This window comes from Hipposideros armiger, unplaced genomic scaffold (assembly GCF_001890085.2).
Source record: "Hipposideros armiger isolate ML-2016 unplaced genomic scaffold, ASM189008v1 scaffold_1182, whole genome shotgun sequence".
Classification (NCBI taxonomy): Eukaryota; Metazoa; Chordata; class Mammalia; order Chiroptera; family Hipposideridae; genus Hipposideros; species Hipposideros armiger.
This window is the reverse complement of record NW_017732532.1, coordinates 190,983-203,682: the sequence shown is the minus strand read 5'-3', so window position 1 is coordinate 203,682 and position 12,700 is coordinate 190,983. Positions and strand designations below refer to the sequence as shown.

The window sequence follows — 12,700 nt, the reverse complement described above, 5'->3', positions numbered from 1 at the left end:
CTAAATATGAGTGCCTGGCACGGGGGTGCTAGGCTGAAGGGAATGTGGTTAGGACTGGAGCATTCTGGGATGGGGCACACCAGACAGGTTGTCAGAAAAGGTTTCCTGCAGCTCTTTGTACTTCATTATTTTTGTACCCCGTTCTGTATAAAATAAAGGTATTGTGTTCATGAGGGGTATCCTATCAAACAGATTGCGCTATTAGCCATCTCTTGGCTAAGTCCAAGGGTTGAGATTATGCATTATTGGAGGTACCACCTTTAATAACAGAAATTCAATTACCCTTTGGTTTCTTGATCTCTGCATATGCTTGGCTTTTTGTTTAAAAGCAACGTTGCCATTTTGACCTTCAAGCAATACTTTCCAAACCAGGTATGTTTTAATGCATGCTTCCAAGGACAAAATTCTTTGGAAGCTAGTTTTGTGTCTTTCAAAACTCTGAACTGATGATAATCAACGTAAGCACAGCACAAACAAATTCAAATATCACTGCTCTTGACCCAGCCCTTGTTCTTTTGGACACACACTCCATAAGCCTAGGGTGGGGCTCACTAAAGTCAATGAATAACAACCAAAGACAAGTTTTAATTATCATTCATTTATTCAAAATTCATTTTTTCATTCAGGTTTAGGTCCATAAGCAGACAAAACCAATATACTGAGTCATCAGTGGCTTCACTATTCTGGGGTATGATGTTAACAAGGGCATCTATCTGTCAGAAGTTCCTACCAAATCTGTCCTTCTTTGGAGCTGGAGTCAGAAGCTAGGACAGAGGGTTGTTGAGAGTAGCCTTCCTTCTCTTGTCCCACCCTCTACCTCTTTTTTTCTCATTATTTGCAGCAGCTGCGACTAGAGACCTTTTGTGACCACTGCTAACAAAGCGTGCCTTTGATTTATGGGAAGGGGCAATTCCCATTGCCAAAGGGCACAGTGGGTGAAACAGGAACACAGACCGGCTACAACACAAATCCAAGCCCTCCGCAGTGCCATTGTGACAGCCACTCTTTTGCAACTGAATGCTGTTGCTACAGCTATGCTCTTTCCCTTAGTTTCAGGCCCTTCTACCATACTTTTGTGGAAGTGTGTGTGTGTGTGTGTGTGTGTGTGTGTGTGTTTGTGTGTGTGTGTTATGTGGCAGAGGCTAGAGAATGAAGAACAGGCTTCAGGTTTCAGTCATCTTGGTGAGTTGCTGTCAGTCAGCTCTAATAGAGGTCAATCTGAGAGCACAAAGGGCAGCATAGCCTGGCCAGCTGAAAACCCTGTGGGATGGGTCAACTCAGAGGTGATGGTGTTGTTTTTAAGGGTTTCAATCTTTGCTTTTGGCTTGAGGTAGATGCAGTCTCTTTCCCAGAAGGCACTGTGCCTTTCAAAATGGCATACTAGCATTCTCCCTGCTTTCAGAGGCTTGCTGCCCTATAGGGTTTTTTTTTACTCATTTGTTTTACTGGTATTAATTTTATGCTCCACCTTCCAGCTTTCACTTAGTGTCATAACCTACCAAAGCCCCACAAAACAGGCAGGCTCTTGCAGAAATCTTAAAGACAATTAAATGAAGCATCTGAGAATGTCAGGAGGGAGAGTTAGTGAAAACCCCTTAAGGGACCTCAATGTGTGCTAGGCAACTAAGTGTAGATGTCTTGGCAGCAGCACATGTCATCCATTCACCATGCCTATTTCTATAGTGTATGCTGAGGGAGAGTGCTAAACGGAGATCATTGGAATAAAACCCAGGAGGCTGAGGTGTTGGTTTCTGTGTTGCTATTAGATATCTCTGTTATTTGAGGCAAGGTTTTTGACCAGAACAACTGGAAGACTGGTGCAACTTCTAACAAAAATGGGGAAGACTCGTAGATGGAGCAGGAGGATTTTAGGTAAAGATTTGGAGTTTGATTTGAGGTGCATTAAAATTTAACATCCAGGTGACTGATTAGCTCAGTTGGTTAGAGTGTGGTGCTCATATCACCAAGGTTGCTGGTTCAATCCCCGCATGCACCACTGTGAACTGAACCCTCCCTAAAAGAGTCAACTATGCCATTGTAGCATGAAAGCAATGTGTAACCAATGGCCATGGCTGTTCCCCAATAAAAAAATGAAAATAAAAAATTAAAAAAGCAAAAAAAACCCAAACATCAAAGTCTGGAATTTAAGAAAGAGGCCTGAGCTGGAGGTATACATTTGAGAGTTATGACATAGATATGATATTTAAAGCCGTGAGACCAGCAGAGATCACCAACAGATTGAGTGTAGATAGAGAAGAAAACCAAGGACTGAGCTGTGGGGCACTCCAATGTTAAAAGATCAGAGAGATGAAGAATAACACCTGTGTAGGCCAAACAAAAATGTTGCAAACTAAATTTGGTCCCTTGACTAGACCAAATGTTGGTAAATTTCAGAGGGTTTCAGAACTAGATGGGACCACAAGGAACATGTATTTCAATTATGAATGCTAAACTAAGAAACAGGAGAACTTGATTCTATGCCTAGGTCAGTGACCTTGGCAAACCACTTAACTGCTCTGGGTTTCCCTTTCCCATCTAGAAAGTAAGATAGCTAGACCAGATAATCTCCAAAATGTAGACATTTGTGATTCTGTATTTACATTTTAGAGAGGATGAAACTGAAGCCCAGACAGGGCAGATAAGTAATTTGACCAACATCCTGTTGTTAGGAACAGATCATAGGCGAGTGTTTCTTTTACTCTGTTGGTTTTAAACTCTGTATGTATGTTAGCATCCTTGGGGAGCTTTCAGTAATGCTGATTACTGAGACTCAAACCTGAAGTGTCTCATTTTGTTGGTCTGGGTTGGGTTTGGCATTGGTATTTTTGACACTCCTGGGGTACTTCTACTGTGCAACCGGTTTGAAAATCCTCTGTTCTACATTAATAAGGCATGGCGGTATCTTGTGAGCTGCTACACCTCTCTGCAACTTGACTTGTATTTCCAACACGAAAACAATTTACTCAATTTTAAACCTTTTAATTCAGATAATGTTGTTACAGGAGGATAGCTTTCTAGACCTTGTGAAACCAAAGTAGCAAGTATCAGTTTTCCCTGAAGCTCAGTAAAAAGGCATGACCATAGCTTTCTTGAACTCCATCCTAGAAATGAAATGTTATGGAAAACCATGAAGCCATAGCTGATGTGGGGGGAAGGAGGGAGGGATCTTTCACTCTTCCTCTCTACCTTTATGGGAAAAACATACAAGGTTTGTACCAAAAATAAACTTACAAGTTTATTGAGCAGTGAGCGCATCAGGCATAGTACACAAATGCTGTTGCTTTTACCACATTTATAAAGCAGGCAGAGTCATGCTGTCCACTGTAGCAGCCTCATTGCTTAACAGTGGCTTCTCCCCAAGGCTTTGTCACTTTGCACACCAATAGGATATAGGGCTTCTTGATTAAAACCCACATCCTCCATACACTACAACATTTGGCTCTGTATTTGTGGGTGTGTATGTGTCAGTATGCATGTCTGCATGTGTATGTATTTAAAACTGTGTTCTAGTGTTCACTTTCTCTGGGGAGCGTGTGTCTAGGAGAACAGCCATTTTGAACTAAGGCAGGACAAGACATGGACTGTGGATTCTAGTAGTGCCAGCAAAATGATTTTACTATGCATAATACACCAGTAATTAACCTGAAAATTTTCCTTTGAGTGTCTCTTGTCAATTTATTCTTGGTTTGTAGGTTTTCTTTTTTATGAACTTTATAACTCTAAATCACTTTCTTCATTTAGGAGCATAAAACTATGTTGTGTATGACTTGGTTTGCTCATCAAATGGTCATATTTGATATACTTAAAGATGTGAAGGCCTGGGGGAGCAACACAGAAAAATTCAGGGGAGAAACCAAGCAAGTCCTCAGAAACAATTGTGTTTTTTCCTTCTGGGTCTTCATAGCTCTCCTCCACTTAGACATGCAACCCATAATAATAAACATAGGCTTGGAATACACTCTGCGATTACTCTAGGGTGACTAGGGCTCAGGGTAATTGTAATTTTAAAAAATAGTTCTCACCATTGTTTGGAACCATCTACAATTCAATTTACTTTATCGCACAAGCCATGAATAATGCTCTGAAAAAAAATGGACAGGTTAGTGCTGCGAGCCTGGTTCAGCATTCCAGAAACATGCAGTTCTATGGATTCAACCAGTTGATAAGAACAGATTCAAATGGAAATGGAATTTCGGAATATGTAATCCTGGACACCGACTGGAAAGAATGGGAACTCCATAGTACTTACACTGTGGACATGGAAATGGAGATGCTACAGTTTGGAGGGACCCCCATTCACTTCCCTGGAAGCGGGCCCCCTTGAGCAGATGCAAAATGCTGGTTTGTAGAACGCAAGATCTGCTGAGGAGGTAAGGAATGGGAAATCACTGATAGTCAATTTAGCTCTGTTTGGGTTACAAGGGAAGCTCTTTAGGAGGAGGCATATTTTAATATTGGAACTCTCATAGCATCAATCATTTGCATTCAGGTGACATAAATATCTTGGCACTCTATGTAGTTAATGTAAAATAATGACAATAAGAGGTACTTTGCAGTCTTGAATAATCATCCACAATTTAAAAGCTGCCCCCACTTGTTTTTGAAAGGATCCCTCTCTCAGGAAGAGTACTCTAATAAGAGGAAGATAGGAGCCTTCTCCTGGGTCTTTTGTAGGCTGCGATTTTTGCCCTGCTAGAAAGAGCATCTGTCCTTCCCCTGATATATCCAAATCCTGTGATCAGGTTCTACCACAGAAATGCCATTTCTACACCTTCTCCTTTCTGAACTCCCATTGAACTAAAACAGCCTGCACCTCACAGCTTAGCACAAAATTGCTTTCAAGTGTTTTTGTGTGTATTGATTGTAACTCCCCCTCCCAGATAGACCACTCCTTAGGGGAAGGGACCATAGCTAATAATTCTTACGCTCCCCCCACCCCCAACCACCCAACACAGTCAGCATCCAATAAATACTTGCCTTTTGATTGACTGATGGAACTCCTCTAGCTGGTGGAAGAGGGGAAACTCCAACAAATCTCTGAGAGTCAGAGGGGAACTTTGGAAGGATCTGTACTATTCCTATGTAATACACCGCACCTTTCTAAAACCAAATGACTATATTTGAAATGGACTTTGGTTTCTATTTTGCTTTAGCATGACATACCCATCTAACTCTTTACTCATGCCATCATATATTTCCCTCTGAAATCTTAGTAACCCATCCAAATATTTAGATTTCCAGAGGCAATTTTACATCCTGATGGAAACACTAATTATCAAAACCAGGCTCACCCTTGAAGGTCCAGTGCTATTTTTACATCCATAACTCAAGAGGTCTGTGGGATCAGGTGAACTAAAAAGGTCTTTTGTTTTATGAAGGCAACATAATACTTACCCTTCACAGGTGAGATAGCATATTTATTCTCAAGAACTCTATTGCCGTCCAACTTAAATTAGGGTACTCAAAGTTTTCCATTTGTGGACTTTTTCCTCCAAAGAAATACCCAGGTCAGCCTTAATTCATGTGATTTGTTATTGTCAGAGTGGTGAGTGCTTTTGCTTCAGAACAGTGAAATTGCTTTCTGTGTCCATAAAGTCAACAAGACAGACTGTGCCGTAGAAAAATGGAATTAAGTTAGGTAGATGTGGCTTGATTTTAGAGTCACCAGAAAGCATGAGGAGTCGCTCTGTGGTGCCCTTTATTTATAGCCTCTCTCGGATAATGCCATTCTTCCTCTTCCTCTCGTTCTCTGCAGGCATCAATCCTGCCTTTGCCATGATGGTCTGCCTTGCTTTGCTTATAGCCCTGCTGTCTATTAATGGATTTGCTTACTTTATAAGGTACATTTTTGTTCTTTTTGTATATAAAAATATAAGGCCATAATAATCTTGTTAATATTGATTTCCAGGAAGTCATATTATAGTACAATTGCCTCATTACATGACCCAGTGATTTTCTTTTTTCTATAGTGATTTACCATCCCTATTGGCCCCATTTAGGGTGAAGTGTTTTCGTGATGCCAAGAATAACTTCCTCAGCTGTGTTGTCAGTGTTGTTGCCTGTGAGTAGATCTGGCTCTCAACACTATTGTGAAATAAGAGAACTGATACTTTAGGGCCTGTCTAGTCCTCATCTGTGCTCCGTTTTCCACTGGCAGCACCTCCTAATAACCTTCTCCTTCCCCCACATGGTATGGACTTGTAGGGATGGAGTTGGGGTATTTTACAAGTTCCAAGAATTAGGCAGACTTCGGCTAGAATCCAAGATTTAGGGATAATGGTACTAACTCACAGGATTGTAATAGGGATTAAATCAACTAAAGTAAGTAAAGCTCCTAGAACAATACCTGATTCATGGTAGGTGCTAAACAATTGGTAAATCTCAACTCCTTCCCAGGAACATGGGACTCTCCCTGCTGAGTGTTGATAGCCCAGAATCCTCACTTCGATACTCATGCCTTTTGCCCAGGGTATCATAGTCAAGATTTTCACTGTCCTTCTTCCTTGGAAAAAAGCTATCCTAGCTAATCATTAACATCATCATTATTATCAACTCTTTGTCTTCTTCCCTTAGATCCCCTAACAGGTAACCAACTACTCTGGTGAACTAATTCGCGATCTGGGATAAATGGCTGAAGAATGCTGAATCTGACACCCCTTTCTTATAATCTTTGCATTTTAACAGTTGGATCCTCCCCATGTTAGGATGATTTGGGGAAAGTGAAAAATGAAATCAACTACAACCCTCCCACTTTATCCCTCCCACCCTGCAAACTGTACCTTTGTTATCACTTTGTAAGGGTGGTCCTGACAACAATGTGACATGAACTTGGTAGAGAATGGAGTGGAGCTATTTTGAGTTTCGGGGGAAAAAAAAACATCTAGAGTGTATTAAGTAGCTGTGTAAATTTGGGCCAGATGCTAAACCTTTCTTGGACAGAATTTTCTCATTTGTAAAATAAAGGAGTTGAATTAGATGATCTTTAAGAACACCTCCAGCTCTGATATTCCAGTGAATCTGTGAAATCCTGGATCGAAACTATAACAGGTATTACTCTTAATGTTTAATATGTTGGCATGGCTGTGAAAAAAATACCCACTATTATAAAGTCTTCCCAGTATTAGAAACTTGGTGAAGCCACACAGAGTAGTTAGTAGTAGGTAGCTTATGAATTGGTAAAACACACTTGATAAAATCATCAGTTCAAAGGAAGTTTTTCTTTTAATTTCTGTGGCTGTGACATATCCCTTCTCAGAACAGAAATTTAATGTCTTTAAGTTAGCTGCTGCCAAGGAATAAAGTATTTAATTAACATCATTAGATATTTCGTGAAAATAAATGTCGTTTACTCAAAAAGCTTCCCTCTAGGGAGATTTGAGGGGTAATAGGCTCTGGCTACCCAATGCCAGAACATCCCATGGCAAACTGAAAAAAGGAGTCACTCAGCTGCTTATGTTAATTGTCACCTCTGCCCTGCTCCCTTACCCCACATGACTGGTCTTACTGGTCTTTCCCATGGAATGAAACGGTTCTTTGGGCTTGGAGTGAGCCCAATCTGCAATTCTTGGTAAGAGAAGGAAAAAAGAAAAAAAAACATGGAGTTGGGGGGTGGGGGATTTGTTTGGAGCTTGTGGACTGAAGGGAAAAGAAGACTGGGGAAGAAAATGATTGGAGAAGGACATGATTAGAGATTAAAATGATTGTAAAGGGACATGAGTTTGAGAAGACTGGTGCTTCAAATGGTCACAGAAAACTCAGAGACGGGAGAGAAGCACATTATTTTCCAGAGTCACTTGGTCCTTGGTTCCTTAGTTAATAAAACACAAAAGATGCCTTCTCTTTGCTGCCTACCTCCCTCTCTCTGCCCACCATGCTTGCAATCAGAAAAGCTGAGTGGCTGATGAGTTTCTGTAATAGATGGTGATTACTTGCAGGAAAGTGACTCTCTATTCCTTCATTTTCTGCATTTTGATTGTTTAAGGTTTTTCAAAATGAAAGACAGGCAAAGAACCCAACCACCCCAAAACAAGGGATTCTTTGAACTCCTCCTTTCTACCTCATCTGAACCAGATTGACTCCCCTTTCTATAAAGCTCTCCCATGCTTTGTAATACTAATGATGATAATGATAATAATGAACCCTTACACTGTCATAGTGCTTCATGCTTTTCCGAGTACTTTCACATACATTATCTCATTAGATTTTCAAAACAACTATATAAAAGTGAGTAATGCAAAGACAATTATCCCACTAAACAGATAAGGACACTGGGGCATGAAGAGTTAAATTATTTATCCAAGGCCACCTGGCTAACTAATGACAGAATCTGCACTACACCCCAGGTCTTTGGATTGGGAGTCCAGTTCTCTGTCTACTTGAGTGTATTCTGTAGCATGATTATTTTGACAGGTGTGCCTGCTTTAAGACAATTCACTACACATATGAAACAGATAAGTTAGGGAGTGATACTTTACTTTGCCAAAAGATTCATGTGCTCTACCCAAGAATTCACTACAGGGCTCTTTTAATTTTCTCTGCAGGGCAGAAGCTCCCACAGTGATAAGGGACATATTTGTTGGCACACAATTAGAAACACATTAATTGTTTGTTTACAAACCTGTGGAATCACTGAAAAAAAAACTGACTGGATTGCTTGTATTTAAAGCTACAGTGACATGGTAGACTTCTTAGAGCACCTTGACAAAGCACTTTGCTTCAATGCTTGTTTACCCCACTCTGGCACTCAGCTTTAATACATTCCACAGGGTGACCATTAAGGGGTTATGGAAAAAGTGAAGCCAAACTCTAGCTGTCAGAGCCCTCAAGACAAAACAGAACAAAACAACCACATGGACTAGTCCAAGGTTCCATCTAGGTCTTCAAGTAGCCTAGTCTGCTCAACTGAGATTATCTACCTGGCTGTGTGGGTAGACATTGTAAACTCCTATATGTCTAATAACTGATTTGTAGGAAATAATTACATTCACTCCAAATTAATGGGTTGGCTTGGAGAGAATCAGGTTTAAACTGTGTCAATGTAATGCTCAGACAAGAGACCAATTCAGTAAATTAAAAACAAAAAAAGCCAGTCAGCCCACTTGTTTAGAATCGTGTAGACAAAGCAACCAACTGATTGAATTTTTTTCGCTTTTCAACCTGTTGCTTTGGCAATGCATACATGCAACTTTGTAAGACAAGTGGTCTTGTGGACAGAAATCTGGGCCCACAGCCAGGGACTGAGGATTTGAGTTCCAGCTCTGCCTCAGGCTGGTAAATCTCACACAATTTGCTTAATTTTGTTTTGTTTCTTTAATGTGATTTTGTGTCTATAAAATGGAGATTAATGATTCTTGGTTCTGGTATTATTAGAATATATACTATAGCATATGAGAAAAGGGGTCGAGTTATTTAAAAGCATTGAGAGGTGACGCTTTTGAATGTGTCCTTGATGTGAAACATCATTTTTTGGTTTCAGGTACCATCCCCATGCAGCACCTTCATCCTTCCCTTTTGATGTCTCTTCAATAGCATTTTCATTTTTCTGTTTTGGTCTTTGTAACTCTGCAAGTTGCAAGGACTAGGATTGCTGTTTCTCTTTGTTGTGGATACTATGGTGAAGAACCATGTGTCATTATTCTCTCAATGATCTTGTATATTTTTTAACTGCTATCTAGGGAAAATTACCCTGGGTTTGTAAAACATCCAGCCCCCTTTGACCCTCTGATATACTTGTTTCAGACGTCATATAAATAAAATCCAGTTGATTAAAGGACCCAACAGAATTCTACTGACTTTGGAGGATGTGACATTTATCAATCCCCATTTTGGCAGCAAGGTAAGGAGCTTCCCTTTCTCTTGCTTCACTGTCCAATATGGTATCCACAAGCCACAAGTGACTACTGAGCAATGGACATGCGGCTAGTCTGAACTGAGATGTGCTGTAAGAGTAAAATACACACTAGATTTAGAGGACTTAGTATAAAAACATGTAAAGCATTTCATTAAATTACAAATATATACAGTAATACCTTGGTTTGCAAGCATAACTTGTTCTGGAAACAAACTACTCGTATTGTAAGACATCGCTCATTTGCCAAGTTAAAATGTATTAGAAATGTTTGCTCCTCTTGCGGAACACTCACAAACCAAGTTACTCGCAATCCAAGGTTTTACTGTAAATTACATGTCAAAATGATAATACTTTGGATATATAGGGTTAAACCAAGTCTATTATTAAAATTAATCTCACCGCTTTCTTTTTTTGTTTTTAATGTGCCTACTAGAAAACTTAAAATTACATATGTCGCTTGTGTTATATTTCTAATTGGATAGTGCTATCTTAGAACAGTTTTGCAGCAGTGATGCAGTGCACTTTGAGCAACAATGTAGCTTAGACTTTATATATACCTTCTTTGTAATTTGGACTCAACGTTTGATTGCTAGTTCCTCAAGGGCAAAGGTACCACTTTTTTTTTTTTAACGTTAGCCCGTAGCACCTGACATGGTGCTGATAGAAGTTTGTTGAATGAATCAACTATTGAAAGACAGTTGAGTTTCACCAGGGGTTCTGTTCTGACTGTGATTGTGTTGTAACTGGTGATCTTCCTTGCATCCTCTAGTATGTCCTGACTCTGTGCTAGAGATGGCATGTAGTTCTTGCCCTCAAGGAGATTATAGTCAAGACAGAGAGATAAATCATACAACACAAGAAAGTCAATAGACACCATATTGCACAAAAGACACTAGAAATATAGTAGAACTTCAGAGGAGACAGATCAGTGGAGAAAGGCTTTTCATAGACCCAGCGCCAAAGCTGTGTCTTAAAGAAGGAAGAAGAGGATTTGTCTAGGTCACAGGTCACAAACTGGTAACCACTTTTGGTTGACCTTTATGGTTATAAAAAACAGTAGCCAGAATTTTGAAATTGTGAGATCACACATGAAAATCTGGATTTCTGGGTGTTCTTTAAAGGTTGGAATATATCTATCAACCTTGGGTATCATTGTAACAATTCAGTGGAACTTAGTAGCTGATGCTGTTTCTGGAAGAGGCGTACTCCCTGCAGTTTGACACAGTTCTTATCATTCTCTATTGTCTTATATTCAGCCTATTTCATCAATTCATCAGTTTATATTATCCACCTGGCCACTATAGGCATCTTAGGCAGAGAAAATAACATAAACAAAATCTTGGGAAAGAGAAATATGTGGGGAAGTGTTTTGTTGAATGTAGCTAGTAATGGGAGAGTGTGCCTCTCTGTGCCCAGTCTATGTGGTCAAAATAAAGACATTCATCTTTGCAATTTCTCATATGGTGGTGGCACGATATAAAGAGAGGGTGCAAACACATCATATTGACCCCATGTTCTATTTATATTTGCTATACTAGAGTACCAGATCTGAGAATTAATTATCTCTGTAACCAAATTGATCATTTGCCTAAATGTGATACTGAAAGGTGTACTTTAGCTAGTTGGCTGGGTGAGAATTGATTTACATGGTAATAGTAAACAGTGGGAATCAAATAAAATGTTCAGCTCTTTGGTTTAATTCTCAATCCAACCCTCTCACTCTCTAAGTTGTTTAAATAATCAGATTCTTTTATAATGACGATATTATATTACTGGAAATGTATTGCTGAACACCAAAATTATCACTCTTGGCTGAAAGCTACACTCCACCCTCATGCCATAAATACTTATTAATGTTAGCCTCTAGTTTTGAAGCCACCACAGGACCCTGGGACTCATGGTGGTGGAATTTGTCTAGAGTTGCCACACTCAATATGCCTTGTATGAAATGTCTCACCTCAATTAGAAAGGGTAGATGCTGAAGTGCAGGCTCTCTCTAAAGCAATCTCAATAGGTAACGCACTACTATAAAAACAAGTGTTCAATTCTGTGACAAATATTTTTTTTATCTAGAAATGGGTGATCAGTAGTAAAAGCAGATGTCTAGAAGTTATTGTCTAAATGTAGCAATATCGAGTAAAGTTTTGGTAAAAAGCAACAAATATATTTTTAAAATCCTTACTTCTTTGGTGATCTCCATGTCAAAATGACAGTTCATATCAATTGCCTAGATGTTTTGGCTCTAATGTATCAAAACAATAAACATAGCTCAATTTTGGACTGAGTGAGCCTTTTCTTTGTATAGGCCTTACAATACTCCAGTAATATCTGTAAACTTCCATCTATGCCTTATCTGTTTCCTACTGAGACAGAAAATGTATTTGAATTGCATACCAGTTCTCACATAATCACCATAAATAGCAGAATAGTGCTACCTTCAGATGAACAAAGTGCCTAAGGTTTTAAAATCTTGCTCAGGATGATAGATCTTTTCTTTCACTTGTGCATAAATGTTGACATAATGAGAAAAAAACCCACTGTTTTTCATCATATGAGTGAGAAAAATGAATATCAACAGGGATTGATAGGCTTATAAGGGATGTTCTTTTTATTTTTTACTATTCTGGCCCAGGTTTAAAAGGATGGCATTATCCTAGAAGAATATAGCTCTTGGCCTCCAGATCCTTTTTGGAACTTGGATTGTATCAGAGGTTCTAATAGGAAAAGATAGGGAGACATACATTTTCCCTAATTGCTGTGTAGTCATAAGCTTGCAGCAGGCTGTGTCTAATCAGTGAAGAAGCCAAGCCAAGAATTCCATCCAAATGGAATGTCTGAAAGTGTAAACTC

The 12,700-nt window shown here is 39.4% G+C and overlaps 1 protein-coding gene across 1 annotated transcript in view; it reads left to right on the top strand.

Moving 5' to 3' along the window:
* The window catches only part of GUCY2F (guanylate cyclase 2F, retinal), a 114,558-nt gene that overhangs the window by 32,685 nt on the left and 69,173 nt on the right, over window positions 1-12,700 (top strand). Inside the window, 3 exon segments of the mRNA XM_019632825.1 lie at window positions 4,016-4,370; window positions 5,756-5,840; window positions 9,739-9,835. Of these exon segments, the coding sequence (XP_019488370.1) occupies window positions 4,016-4,370; window positions 5,756-5,840; window positions 9,739-9,835 (537 nt within the window).